The sequence below is a fragment of the Numida meleagris genome, chromosome 4, assembly GCF_002078875.1.
Source record: "Numida meleagris isolate 19003 breed g44 Domestic line chromosome 4, NumMel1.0, whole genome shotgun sequence".
Classification (NCBI taxonomy): Eukaryota; Metazoa; Chordata; class Aves; order Galliformes; family Numididae; genus Numida; species Numida meleagris.
This window is the reverse complement of record NC_034412.1, coordinates 12,242,316-12,257,327: the sequence shown is the minus strand read 5'-3', so window position 1 is coordinate 12,257,327 and position 15,012 is coordinate 12,242,316. Positions and strand designations below refer to the sequence as shown.

General features: G+C 39.6%; 1 protein-coding gene across 1 annotated transcript in view; it reads left to right on the top strand.

The window, feature by feature from the left end:
- The window catches only part of DNER (delta/notch like EGF repeat containing), a 117,876-nt gene that overhangs the window by 95,314 nt on the left and 7,550 nt on the right, over positions 1-15,012 (top strand). The window contains exons 9-12 of the mRNA XM_021395825.1: positions 3,803-3,925; positions 5,789-5,902; positions 7,604-7,735; positions 13,954-14,200. Of these exons, the coding sequence (XP_021251500.1) occupies positions 3,803-3,925; positions 5,789-5,902; positions 7,604-7,735; positions 13,954-14,200 (616 nt within the window). The remainder of the gene's footprint in view (positions 1-3,802; positions 3,926-5,788; positions 5,903-7,603; positions 7,736-13,953; positions 14,201-15,012) is intronic.

Genomic DNA, 15,012 nt, shown 5'->3' with positions numbered 1-15,012 from the left:
CAACCTCTTTGTACTCTCCCTGAGTTACCTGTCCCTTCTTCCACAGGAGGTAGATTCTCTTTTTCTCCTGGAGCCTCAGGAAAAGCTCCCTGTTCATCCACGCCGGTCTCCTTCCCCGCCGGCTCATCTTGTGGCTCAGGGGGACAGCCTGTTCCTGCGCCTTCAGGACTTCCTTCTTGAGGAGCAACCAGGCTTCCTGGACCCCTTTACCCTCCAGGACCAAATCCCAAGGGACACTCCCTACCAGCCTCCTGAACAATTCAAAGTCTGCCCTCCGAAAGTCCAAGGTAGCCGTTTTGCTGTCCCCTCTCCTGGTTCCACCAAGAATCGAGAACTCTACCATTTCATGGTCGCTATGTGCAAGGCAGCCCCCAACTTCCACATCCCCCACCAGACCTTCCCTGTTTGTAAACAGCAGGTCTAGCAGGGCACCTCCCCTGGTAGGTTCTCTCACCAGCTGCAGGAGGAAGTTATCTTCCATACACTCTAGAAACCTCCTAGACTGCTTCTTCTGCGGCGAGTTGTATTCCCAGCATATATCAGGGAAGTTGAAGTCTCCCATGAGGACAAGGGCAGGCAATCGCGCAACTTCAGCCAGCTGTTTATAGAACGCCTCATCTGTCTCTTCATCCTGGTTAGGCGGTCTATAACAGACCCCCGTATTCTCAGGAGGTCAGAAAACACTGCTGTATCTTTTGCCCCGTCAACTTATTCTTGAAGGCTCTGACAAAGCCCACGGCTTCTCATCAGCCTGCTTGATACAGATTTTGTGTTCCCTTTCATGTTCTCTCCCTTTGCAATTTTTAACATAGCCATGTTGAAAAATGCCTCAGCGTGCGTAGTTGTCTGTACCCCATGCCTCCCTGTTGCTTGAGCAAGAAGGATTTGGGAATCCAGGTGAGAGTGACAGCAGATCTGTTACTGCCCTTATGAAGACAAGTAGCAAAGCACAGTCGTGTAGAAGGAGAAGAGGTAATGCAAGGACATCTTCATTTTATTTTACCTTTTTGGTTCACTATCTCTTTCCCAGCCTCTGAAGAGAGCACATCAGAGTGGAACTGTCAATGCCAGATTCTGCTGGTGTGCATGAAACTGAAGGTATATTTGCTTTGTAGCAACCTGAAAAAAGGAATTTAATCATGCTAGGTGCCCTTTTTAAAGCCTCAATGACAAATATGTTTTCTCCTGCCCGGGATGCATCAGCTAGGGTAGTGTTGTTGATGTACGTAGCATTCCTTTCTGAACATGTCCATAGAAACATTATACACAACATGATAGGCAAACAGGTGTATTTGGCATTGCTTGTGAGTTTAATCTTTGTGCTACAAAGGAAGCAACTGTGCTATCATCTGTTATTCTGAAGTTATTTCTGAAATATTCTCTGGATTCCATCTCAATTCTCTAATAAAAAAACCCAAACACATAAATTTTTAGTTTGAGTAGCCTTCTTGAAGGCATATGTCTGAATCCAGTACCATGCATGGTTTATACACCAGTGTCATTTAAAGGCAAGTGTGAAGAGAAGCCCTTCTGAAGAGCTGCGGGAGGAGACTCAGTGCCACCAGGTGCAATGCTGTGGGTGAAGGTGTGGGGAAATGTGCCTTCTCCTGGCTTTGGAGAAAATGGCTTGGAAATGTTTCTTAGTAAGCTACTAGTCCAGCTACTTAATATAAAAAGACAATTTTGTGCAAAATCACAATGTGTGTATCTGTCTTGTGCAGTACTAGTACCTGTTGTATCTTCATGCAGTTTTATTTTAATTATACATAATGGGAGGGGAGGGAGAGCGGTGCCATTAGTCCTATTTTCTATGGTTCTTTGACAGTTAAATGTAGACCAAGAGAGTGAGTAAAGGTGGCCACTTACTTAGGTGAGAATCTGCCCCTCTTTTTTGTAACCTTTTCCTGGTGGGTATTCTCATCTCATGTCTGTAAATTTTGGTACTAACAAGAGGTTTTCTGAAGAAGTAAAATTGCACTGAAGAATCTGCACATTGTATTTCAGGCCCTTTTCCTTGGCATCTTTATTCATGCCCATAGCATCTGTATTTATGGAATGGTCATTTATCTACTGCTTTTATAGTTGTATGTAACAAGTAAATAAAGATTTTAAAAACATATAAAACCTATTACAATGCACAGCATTATATTATGGATTACAAGTATGTATTCATTGTATTGCAATTCGCAGTAACAAGAGGAAATACTGGCTGTGATGAGGGAAGAGGTTTAAATGTGTAACAGCTGCTTTTGTTTTGGGGCTAGAATGCCTATCCTCACTTTTTCCACAGGTGAGGAAAGAAGAGATGGTGCTATGTTTTCACAAAGCCAAATTATTTAAGAAAACATGTATTGCAATCATTTGTCTTTGTTATCCAGTCAATTCAATTGATGCTAACTCCCTGACCAGTTTGCAGGCAGGCTGTGTGGCACTATGGCATGCAGTTGGTAGCAGAACAGAGTGAGCAGCTGAAGATGTGATAGAAAATGCAAATTTCTTTTAATTCAGTATTTGCTGTAATTTCCAGAAAGGATATAAGCATTATGAAAAATGCATGTTTTAGTACAAATCTTCTTACTATTTGTATTTGTACTTTGAAGAAAGAACATATTTTTTTGTATTCTTAAATTCTGAACCTTCCCCTAAAGGTTATTTGGCTAATTATGAAGCACTCCTAAGTGAGAAATAACTGTTCAGAAACACTTGAGCAGATTGCCTTTTTCATTGGTCAGACACAGCTGTTTATCAGGGAGGAAGCAAAGTTTATGTTGTGTTTAATCACATTATTTATACTTACTGAGCATCGTGACCTGTTTATTTCATAGAATCATAGAATGGCCTGGGTTGAAAATGGCCTCAGAGATCATGAAGTTTCAACCCCCCTGCTGAGTGCAGGGTTGCCAAACACTAGAGCAGGCTGTCCAGAGCCATGTCCAGCCTGGCCTTGAACACCTCCAGGGACAGGGCATCCACAAGCCCCCTGGGCAACCTGTTCCAGTGCATCACCACCCTCTGAGTGAAAAACTTCCTCCTAATATCTAACCTACGTCTCCCCTGTCTCAGTTTAAGACCATTCTCCCTTGTCCTATCGCTATCCACCCTCGTGAACAATCGTTCCCCCTTCTTGAAATATTATCTAGAAAGACTTTTCAACTACTGTTAAGACTGATGATCATATAAGAAAAACACAGTTTCAAGTAGGTTAACTCCCTTTTTCTTACTTTATGGTGAAAGTGAGTGGCCTATAACAGGCCTTGAAATTCTTCTTTGCTCCAGTTTTCTTTGTCTGAATAGCCAGACCATGATACCTCCCTACTATACTTGGGAATACCATATAAATAAAGTATCTTGATGCTTCTGAATTGTTTAGACATTGTATAGTATTAAAGTTAAAATATATTATCATTCTAACTACCATTATGCAGTTATCACCTCTTTGACAAAAAATTGCTTTGATGCAAGGATTCAAGAAAACTCTTAACATATGTAGATAATAGATTATTCCATTTGTCATCTGAATGCAGTCATTTGCATTGTTTGTAGTGGCCTTGGCCAGCTGCCTCCATGCCTGCCACCTTGCTGCGCTTTATCACATTGAGAGTGGCTGGATTGTCTCAGATTCCTGGATTTTTTTTAGTAATTTTACCTGTGGAGCAGATGTCCTTAAATTAATGTCTCAACATGTATCTGTCTGCACAGTATATTTCAACTAGCACACACCTGCCCACAATCTATCAAAGCATAATTATTAATTTTGACTGGGAAGTGTTTCATGTCTTTATTTCCTTTTTGTGTGATTTAGGTTACCATGGCCTTTACTGTGAGGAGGAATACAATGAATGCCTTTCTGCACCCTGCCAGAATGGAGCCACCTGCAGAGACCTTGTCAATAGCTACAAGTGTGTGTGTCTTGCTGAATATGAAGGTAAAATGGCTCTTGTTTTTTGAATGTTCCATGTATTATTTTATTATAGGTTTGGTTAAAAACTGATAGAGCAAATCCTCCACTGAGCAGAAATAAATCACACACCTAAAATTTATAGAAGCAAGCTCCAGTGTAGATCCTGATCCCATGGTCTTCATTCAAATGAGTAGTTCACATGTAGCTAGCCTGTGTAGTTACTCATTTGAGAAATGTATGCCCCTGCATGGGGAGAAGTGGAATCTGTTTGTTCTGAAGTGTACTTTTTTCCTACTGTTTTTAAGATTTGTTAGAAAGTGACATGGTTTTCAAAGAAAGCATAATAGACTTCTTTTCATCAGCTATTCTTCGGAGCCATTACATGGAGAACTTTCCAAATCTTATTTTGGATTTTCCTAGTGAAGTGAGTTAAAAACACAGTGAAAATATTAGTATTCAAAGCAGATTAGCACAAATGAGTAAAAAGGGAAGTGTTTATTTTTGGCTGTTCATTTGGAAGACCATAAAGCCCAGAGACAGCAGTAGTTCTGTGACTGCCTTACCATGTTAAGCACATCTGGTCCTGGATATATTTGAATGGAATCTGTCTTCAGTGCTTCACAAGTGATTTATAAATAGAGCAGGAAAGTATGTGCTTTGCTGTACGAAATCTTTTATCTTGCAGTAGATTTCAGCTTTAGCCAGTGTTGCACTTACCAGCTCTCTGTGAAACATCCATCCCTCTGTGGAAGGCTTAAACACTGCTTTGTTTTGTGTATTCTGTTTGGAGTCATGCTGTGAGAACATATATATTATTTCTATTATATATATATATAAACTCTGAATGATTATGTTTTAAGGAACATTACCCCAGCATTTTTTCTCATTAAGAGTATCAGCCTTTATCAGTGTTGATAAGTGATGCTCATTTAACAGCTTTTTGAGGCCAAGTATTCATTCTGTGCTGGTGATTGCATTGTTCTTTGACAATAAAGAATTCATCACCTTAGAGGCTTAGTGAGGAGATGACCCTCGGCTTTTCATAACAATTTAAAGAGCACTTAACCATAGACTTCATCTTCTGCTCTCAGCCAGTCTGTACATGCAAGTGAGAGCTCTGTGCGTTCAGCTTATTTTGCTTCAAATGGAAGCAGAGGACCTGGTCCTCTGAACAGTTTTTGCTGATTACTGAGCTTTCTTCCTTCCATGCTTAATGTATCCAGTGTCCCTAATGAACAGAACAGAGGTAATTGGCTCCAGATATTATGTGGGCTTCAATTTTACTAACACCTCTCCCTGTCTGCAGTCCCCCTCTATGCCTCTGCCTTCTCCTGGGCAGGCTCCTGGTAGCTCCCAGCGTGCACACATAGCTCCTGGCTCTGTTGGCCTCTTCTGCTTCACTGCAGAAGTAGAGGCAAGAAGCTAACTAACTCAAGTGTTGACTTATAGCTATGCATTTGAATAAATTAATTTATCTTCTTAATTGCCTTAGCTGTGCTCCTCCGTTTCCTGCAAAAGTCAATGGGAGGCATCAGAATGCTTATGCATGTAATTACATTTTTATGTTCAATTATTACTGAAGATGATTATTGTTTAAATTTTATTGAAGAATAGCGGATCAGATTATGCATTACTTTGTCATTGTTTTTTGTAGAAACTCGAGCAGGTCTTGTTAGCAGAAATTGCCCTACCTCCCTCAGGGGTCATAAGGGCAGTGGGAAAGCACGTGTGTTGAACTTAGCCACCGCAGAATATATGGCTGCAGTCTTATGGCAGGCTTGGAAGTTGCACATCACTGCACTCCTCCAGATGAAACTACCACCTGTTCTGATTCCAGACTGTCAATGTGCATAATGTTAACAGCAGTTACTAATTTTTCCTTTTCAGGAAGTCTCTGTGAATTATACAAAGATCCTTGTGTTAACATCAACTGTCAGAATGGTGGCACTTGTGACAGTGAAGGGCTGAATGCCACATGTATTTGTGCACCTGGATATGCAGGCAAGTAATTTGTACCTTACACGGGGCGCTTAGTTGTCAATGTTCACTGTGTCCAAAAAGAAGACAAACACAAAATAAGACAGCATCTCTTGAAGGACTCTAATTAATTTGGACATTGGTGAATTGTAATCAGTCTAGTGAGAATAAAAATTTATTGATATTTCATGCAACCGTTTTCAAATTTAAAAAATTGTGCAGCAAAAAAAAAAAATGTTGTTAAAGGGAATTCACTAGGCAAGTGTCTGTCTGGTATAACTTCTGAGATTTCTGCTTGAGACTAGATTGCGTTTTAAAAATATTTTGAAGAATTTCAGGGAAGCCAATATACTAATTGGACACTGTTGAAACTGGAAGATGTAATATTGACCCATTAATCACTGTGAACTGAAGGAACAACTCATTCTGTTACCTGAATATACAATTGCTAAAAGCCCTAAAGTGCTTGTTACAAGTCAGTTTGTACTTTCAGAGTAATGTTAAGCAGCCCACTTAGTCCCTTGGCCTTATATTTAAACTGACATGATTGGTGTAATCAAAGTATCTGCTATAAGATATTCTAGAACTTGATGCTCTGTTTGTCGTGTAAGGTAGCATCCAAGTGATAGTAATAGATGAACCTATTCGTAGGCTTTTGTAGATCGAATAGCGCTTTTTGTCTGTGCTAAAGGCCATTAAAAAAAAAATCTTTCTGTTGCACAATGGCTGTTTCTCAGAGGCACTTACAACCTACATTATAATAACTATAGCAATTCAGTATATATATGGCAATTTGTTATATCACATTTGCTTTGGAAAGAATTTGTATTTAAAGCAAGGAGAGAGATACTCTGAGTGAGGTGAGTCAGGCGACTTAGCTGTTAGGCTTTGTTCTCACCTGCTTGAACAAAGATATTTCCTTTTTAGGGGCTCTGTGAGGCTTACTTCTTGAAGGAGTTATGGAATATTTTTGATGTTTATAGAATCATAGAATGGCTTGTGTTGGAAGAAACTTCAAAGATCGTCCAGTTCCAACTTCCCAGCTGTGGGCTGGTTGCCTCACACCAGCTCAGGCTGCTCAAAGCCCCATCCAGCTGGCCTTGAACACCTCTGGGGATGAGGCATCCATGGCTCTCTAAGCAGCAGTGCCAGGGTCTCACCACCCTCTGAGTAAAAAATTTCTTCCCAACATCTAAAGTGCCTCTCTTTTAGTTTATAGCCACACCCCCTTGTCCTATCACTATCAGCCTGTGTAAAAAGTCAGTCTGCCTCCTGCTTATAAGCTCCCTTCAAGTACTGGGAGGCCACAATGAATTCTCCCCAGAGCTTTCTCTTCTCCAGACTGAACAATCATATAATCATAGACTGGTTTGTGTTGGAAGGGACCTTTAAGGTCATCTAGTTTCAAGGCCCCTGCTATAGGCAGGGACACATTCCACTAGACCAGGTTGCTCAAAGCCCCATCCAGCCTGGCCTTGAATGCTTCCAGGGAGAGGGCATCCAGTTCCCTCAGCCTATCTTTATAAGAGAGGTGCTCCAGCCCTCTGAGCATCTTTGTAGCCCTCCTCTGGACCCACTAAAAGAACAAAGATGCTTTTGAGCCATAAGGTACTAAGCAGTTAGAGAAAAATCAAATGACATTGATGACATGTCTGATGTGTGATACAGCTGCTGTTCAGAAGTTGTTTTTTTATTTGTTTTCTTTTTTTTTTCTCCTGATACAAGGTGAAGAATGTGAAATTGACATTAACGACTGTGACAGCAACCCATGTCACCATGCTGGAACTTGCATAGATCAGCCCGGTGGTTACACTTGTCACTGTCCACATGGATGGGTTGGTGCAAACTGTGAAATACGTAAGTTTTGTAAAAGCTTTATAAAGCTTTTTTTTTTTTTTTTTAGAGATGCATATGTATGTAGTTAATTGTGTTAAAAACTTCTAAAATTGATACTGGCTTATACTGAAGAAATTTACATTTGTCTCTAAATATCTGTCTCCACAAGTAATCTGAGTCATCTGTAAATTATCAAAATTCTGTTAAATGCATTTTAGAGGAGAATGCTGAACTAGATTTGGACAATAGGGATGAAGCATAAGGATGATCTGGAAGAAGATAAGACCATAGCATTTCAAAAGTGGCTGTGAAAGTTGGGAAATTCGTTTTCTAGCACCTTGCCTGGCGATGTGTTGGACCAGATTGTCAAAGATGCTGCCTCATTGTTGGGCACTAAGCAGTTTGTCTCTTAATTGCACGTATGCATCAGAGCTTATTTTCATACTCACCTTGTGTGAAGAGCTATGTACACAGTATTAACAGACTGATACTGACTTCTGAGCACCTGCAGTTCTAGAAATGTTTCCCCAAAACTATTTTGAACTTGCTTCCCTAAGGATGCCAAGACTGTGTAATTATGCTGACTGTTGTGCACAAGCTGTTGCCACCTTTTTCAAGAGTAATTTCCACCAGATTTGTTAGGAAGGTAAAGGTCTCCCAAACAAAGTATTTCCTAACATTTAGTAAGATTTAGAGAAGGTCTGGTAAAAGCTCTGGTGTGATCGCCCTAAGCAAAGAGAAAAGCTTTAGTGCAGGCTTGCCCTTATTAGGCAGAAGAGAGTCTATGAGAGGGAGGAAATATGAAGCCCAACTGTAGAAGATTTATAACAGAAATTAGTCTTTATTCCAACTGCACAGAGGGCTACTTTATATTTCACTGATGTCTCATTCTTGGGCTACAGATGTCTTCTCTACTCATATTAACTTGTTCTTGAATGCTCAAATACCGTGGCTATGGATCCCTTCAAGATATTACACAGATGCACACGTTTTTGTGAGGGGATTATTTACACCTCTGACATTTTACACAGCTAACATTGCAGTGATATGCAGTAGGTTAAAACATGAACAGAAGGGAATCAACACTCAGAAAATTCCTATTGTACATTCATAGGAAAATGCGCAAAGGCTGGAATAAAAAATGTTTTCTATATATCATTTCCACAAGGAGGATATGAAGCTTCTCTTTTTACTAAAACATTACTTAAACATATCAACCGCTTTTTAAGTTTATTCTCAATGTTAGTCCCTACTTTAACCAAGAATATCATCACCCAGTGTGGTGTTGGGACCACAGTGCTGTGTGCTGTCTGTACACAATGTTGCTAGTGCTATGCGGTGATCAGATGAGTTTTTACTGACAAGACTGCTAGACATGCATGTCTCAGGTGTCACTGAGTTAGTGAGCAAGGCATTGCAATTCTGTCTTCATTAGCTACTAAGTAGTGGGCTGACAAATGAGCTTAGTTCTTGGAGAAAGCAATAACCATCCTGTAGACGTATTTCATGGAGTGCCTGGATATAGTAACAATTACATTTCTGTTACGTTATGGAATGAATAACAAAGGGGAAACAAGGAGGGCTGCATGCTTTTGAGCCCTACAGGTAAGCTGTATGAAATCAGGGATGTTTGTTCTGAAGTACTTCTTTGGTTGTCATGCTGTAGGGTCACCAAGAGTTTGGTGCTTTCCACCACAGATGGATAGTGTAAACATGGAAAAATGGGAGAAAGCAGAACAGAGGGTGGAAGGAGCCTTTCCAGCCACCCAGCTGCTCATTTATTCCTGCAACCCCCTGTAAGGAACATACACCTCTAAGCACTAAGTAAGACAGCTGAGGTTTGAGCTTACATCTGAGTGGTCAACATGAGTTCTTTCTGATCCCAGTTGTAAGTCTGCAAGAGAGGGAGGAGATAAAACCATGTTTGAAATGTCATTCTCTTGAGCAAGGAGATTGTCTCTGCTTAGTGGATATTTCTCTACGTGTAGCAAGTGGTTATACATGAACTGCAGTAGCCTTGTCTGCTGTTCGAGAACTTGGAATTTCTGTTTATTACATGCTTGTAAACTATGTAAGTTTAAATGATGGGAAGAAGCAGGAGCATGTAGTTGTTACTGCTATAAGCCTTTCACTGACCGCACTGATATGTTCTTTTATCTGAGTGTTAATTGGCATTGATAATACTGCAGGCCTGATTTTTAACCAGAAATACTGGTCCTTTTTTTCCCACCTCAGTATTTGGAGAATAAATCATATTGTATTTTTCATGACAACTGCTCTCAGTTGAAGAGGCTGAAATTATTGTGGATTTTTTTGTTTTCCCAAACAGCTACTGGAGTTTATATCTGTTATAATAGCATAGCAGATATTAAAAATGCAATCTACCGATAGTTTCTCCAAAAGCTTAAAATCAATAAATGTCAGTTTCCCCTGCTAGTAAAGTTTCTTTTACCCAACATCAAATGAAAATGCTGTGTTGTTATGGGGCACTGTGATGCTTCACAACAGTCATATCTAGATACGGACATGCAGCCTCTCTAATCGATACAGTGGCTAATACACAAAGCTGTGGAAGCTTTCCTAAACTCCCTGGATTTTAACAGGTATGTAAAGGATTATGCAAATAGAAAGGGACTGAGTTTTGAAGAAATCACTTTGCAAAAGGATTTGAAAGCATTTTGATCTGCAGGTTTTTTTTTACAGAACCATGTATCTATGGGAAGTTCTTTGCGCTAAGAGTTGTCCGTCTGATCTGAACTCAGTCCGGTCATGTCTAGAAATAGAAAGTACATATCCAGCTCCTTTATGAACAGATACAGCACATCTCGGCTTGCTGGAGCTGAGTCAAAGGTGCATGGAATTTCTATTCAGCTCTAAAGGTTGAATCTTTTGGTGTATCTGCTTCCACTTGTCTCCTCGTAGTCCCTTGTCATATTTATTATATTGCTTCAGCATTTTGTGGATAGTAGTGTATTGGAAATTAGTTCTAAGCACTGTATACTGGCTTCCTCTCTATTGGACCATTCCTCTGAACACTGGAAAAAGACAAGCTGAACTGCCCGTAAGGAGTCATTTGACTAAATACACCACATTTTATCTTTTGTCACTTTCTGTTACTGACCATGAAGGAGGCTGATGTACTTAGCTTGCTGAAAAATTCTCCAATTACTGTTCCCCCCCCACTTTTTTTTTAACCAGCTTGAGGTCACTACCCTAGCAGGATTTCAGAGTTGTCCTTTGGTCAAATGGTATCCTTGAGTTTTCAAGTGCTGTATATATATAAAAAAAAAAAACAAAAACAGTGAAAAGAAATGTAATTCGCCTAGATGAACAGTGATATTTATTATCTTGTGATTCTTATCAGTGTTAGCAACTCTGATTAAATAGGATTAAATTGGTCTTAATTACAAACAAGAGATTTTTCTTTCAAGATGAACTGTATTTGCCTAAAAAGTTAATGGGGCATTCAGTGTAAAAATGCTTACAAAATGTCTCTCATGGATTCTCTAATGCCTGCTGGTTATATAGTTAATATCATAACCTTTACCACTTCTGTAATTATTAATGTAGTTATCAAGGTAAGCCAAGCCAGATGGTTACTTGAGAACTAATACTACAGTGTATTTGGAGTGCAGACCGTGTGGTGCTCATTGAAATCTAATTCTTAATTAATTAATCTTACTTTGACAACTGAGAGAAAATACTGTAATTTTGAGCTGTCATATGTTCTTTCTAATCTTTGGAGTATAAGCTGTTAATCTTTGTATTTTTATCGGCTGAAGAAGAAAGGAAGAAATATCTCTCATACTTTTCGTACAGAGACGGAAGATACAGAGTCTAAAGCAGGACTGTCTTGCCATATATCTGCTCACATGAGATCTGATTTTGGCTTAGTCTGACAACCTGACAGAAACCACCATGTGTGATGAATGCGCTGCAGGACAAAAATAGAAACCTATCCCAAACTGCACAGAGCACAGCTGCACTCGCTCCTCATAGCCTGCCCGAGCAAATCGCAGTAACAGCACTTCAGAAACATTAAATCCCTGAATGATTCAGGCGGATCAAAACTTTACTGATCTCTGAGGAAGATTTAAAAAAGCGACAACAGTAACAAGCAGTCCCACAAACACAGCTCAAATTTGCAAGCACAAGCTTGGGGTGCATCAGCCCTTTACTATTATATTTGAAAAGCACCCATTTCTTCAAACTGTGCCCAGATGAATCCCATATGCTAATCTTTCAGACTTATTATATTCCCCTATATTCCTCTAAAATAGATTCTTTTTTTTCCCGCTACCTGTATGTTGCCCTGTATTTCTGTGATAGATGCAGATTCTGTCCACAGATGCTACTAAACTTGTATTTGTAGCTCAGGTGTTCAAATCACTTAACCATCATCAACATCCTTGAGAGGTGGCTGCTAAGAATATGCTAATGTTCTCAAAGCACATCCTTGATGGCCTTGTTCCCAGACTGCATTTGTCATTACGTAAAGGGAGTTTATCAAACAGTGTAAAGCAGAAGTCCATTTAAAAAAGGAACAGTCACTTTCTAGAAGTAACTTGTGAAGAGTGTCAGATTTCTGTAGTCAGAATGATTCAAGTCCATTCCAGGTCTGAAATAATGTATGAGACCATAGCGTTAAAAGACTGCCAAAAATGAACCCTAGAGGGAAGTACAGGCTAGTAAGAAATCTGAAGTTAATAAGAAAGAAGAATGGGGACATAGGCAATTGATAGACAGTTTGCTTGGCATTGACAGACAATAGTTTGGGCATTGAGAATATTTGTAGAAAAAGGTTTGGGATATATAAAAGCAAGAAGCCTCTTCTGAATTAGCTTTACTTCAATGTCTGCTTTGAGACCTTTCAGGGAACTTATGCTTGAGAGAAGACTCTAGTGGGCTCAGTGTTTATGAAGTGCCCTTCTGTCCTTGAAATGCTGGTTCTCAGTAGGAATGTGTATCTGCCTTCATGTGCTTTGCAGAGCACTATGCATCTTATAAGAATAAAAGAGGCATCGTTTTTCTTCAGCACAGACATTTTAAGTGGAAGGTTCTAAATATGCTCATGTCCAGATATGTTCCAAAACCAGAATCTTTCCAGTCTGATCATACACCATTCAAAGAGTGAACCTTAAACATAAGGTCTTTGGGAGAATGATGTTGGAAGATTTTAGTGCGAAAGTTAATAACTTTCTTGAGCAAAGTGTCATGCCTACATGTGGGAGAGAACTCCTTGACCTGTATTGTCATCTCTGTATCTCTCTTGAAGAGACAGTCTTTTTTACCTTGAGTGACTTCTGCTTCCTCTGTACATGAGAGGGGGTGATAATTGTTCACCTTGACACAGCTGTCAAAATAATGGGGTTAAGTAGAAAATGTATGAGGCACGATGCTAGAGTTGCCTGTTTTTTGTACTAGCCTGTGCACTGACAGGAAATCTTATCTACTTAGGCTGTAGAATTTTTTTTGCCAGAGAATATGCTCTTGCAAATTACCAAGAATATTGATCTGTATTGGGAGATTACCTGACTCTAATTCCACCTTGACTGAAGGTGAAAATTATCAAACTTTGAGGGATTGAAAAAGACTTTTAACAGATTTTTCTTGTGATTTAAAACATAGTAAATCTGGATAGTAATAACAAAGAAAAAAATGTAAGGCAAGAAAAGGTGCATTTGAGGGTTTTTGGGAGAACGGTGTCTGGGGATGAAACTCTCTGCATTTTCATACAGACACAACAAAACCCTGTAGTTGAAAATAAAACCAAACATGTTTAATGTGTATTAAATCATATTTTAGTAGAAGTATTCACTAATTTACTGGAAGAAATTGCACAGAAAATTTATGGATCACTAGAAACTCTTACATAAAAAACCTCCCTGCCTTCATAGAGCATATGGTTTAGTAAAGCATAATGTTGAGAATAACTAGGTGGCTTTCTATGATTTGGATTAAACAGGAGATGGAACTAGAGAAATGATACTTCATGATCATTAAAAAGGTACAAAAGAGATGACTGAAGAATCAAGTAGTGCTATTTGAATTTGCTGCACCTTAGGCAAGCTGAGATATCCATAGCAGAGCCTGGAAGGATTCAAATTACATATTCCTGGCTTCAAAAGTGTCCAGAAAAATACTGAAAGTGGATATAATAAATTAATTCAGCAGGAAGGATATAAAGTACTATTTAATACTATAAAATACTAATTATACCTTCTATTTCTTATTGGCAGATCTGCAGTGGAAGTCCGGGCACATGGCAGAGAGCCTAACAAACATGCCTCGTCACTCCCTTTACATCATAATTGGGGCTCTCTGTGTAGCATTCGTCCTGATGCTGATTATTCTCATTGTGGGAATATGTCGCATCAGCCGCATCGAATACCAAGGCTCTTCCAGGCCAGCCTATGAAGAATTTTACAATTGTAGAAGCATCGACAGTGAATTCAGCAATGCAATTGCTTCTATCCGACATGCCAGGTTTGTTGTGGGGATGGTAATTTAAAAGAAATCTGTTGTGATATGTAATTTCAGTCCCTGTGTGTTGCATCTAACTGCTGCTGGCAGAGAGTGGGCTGCTTCCCTGTGAGAAGACAGGATCACTGGCATTGCTCCTTGTTCTTTCTGATCGCTGTTCTGCTCTCAGCTGTAGTATGGTAACCCAGCACAACTCCTTGAAGGCAGCGGGAGTTACTCTGACTGTGTTTGGGGTGACTAGTGAAGAGGGACAGATGCAGTCCTTAGCCTGTAAGATCTGTTTAGGATAAAAATACTCTTTAACTGTTGCATGCAAGTAATTTGATGGGATAGCAAAGCCGCTTGTTGATTTTGTGACTAATTTACCATCTATTCAGTCGGACTCTTCAAATGACTCATTTTCTGTGCTGCTGTTTGCCTCCAACTGAGGATCTTTCTTACTTGCTTTCATCAAGATGGTAATCTCTTGACATTTAATTTTAATGGAATGATGGCACCTAGGGCATTGGCTATTGGAATAATACAAAAGCCAGAGTGGAAGAGGTTCAAGAGCTCAAGTGCAAGCCATTGTACTGATGTAGCATGAATTATGCCTAGCTCTCTGCCAATAATTGTCTTTAAAAACCTCCAAAGTAGTTGAATTGAGTTAGAAAGTGCTTTCCTAAAATCCAATGTAGATTTTCTTTGCTATGCATTAGGCCACTTCTTACTGCTTTTCAGGTTGTCAAGGGCAGTAATGTATCACCATTCCCTTTATAATACTGATGTACATCAGGTCTCCATCCTCCCCTTCTTCCCTCAGCAGTAGCACAACT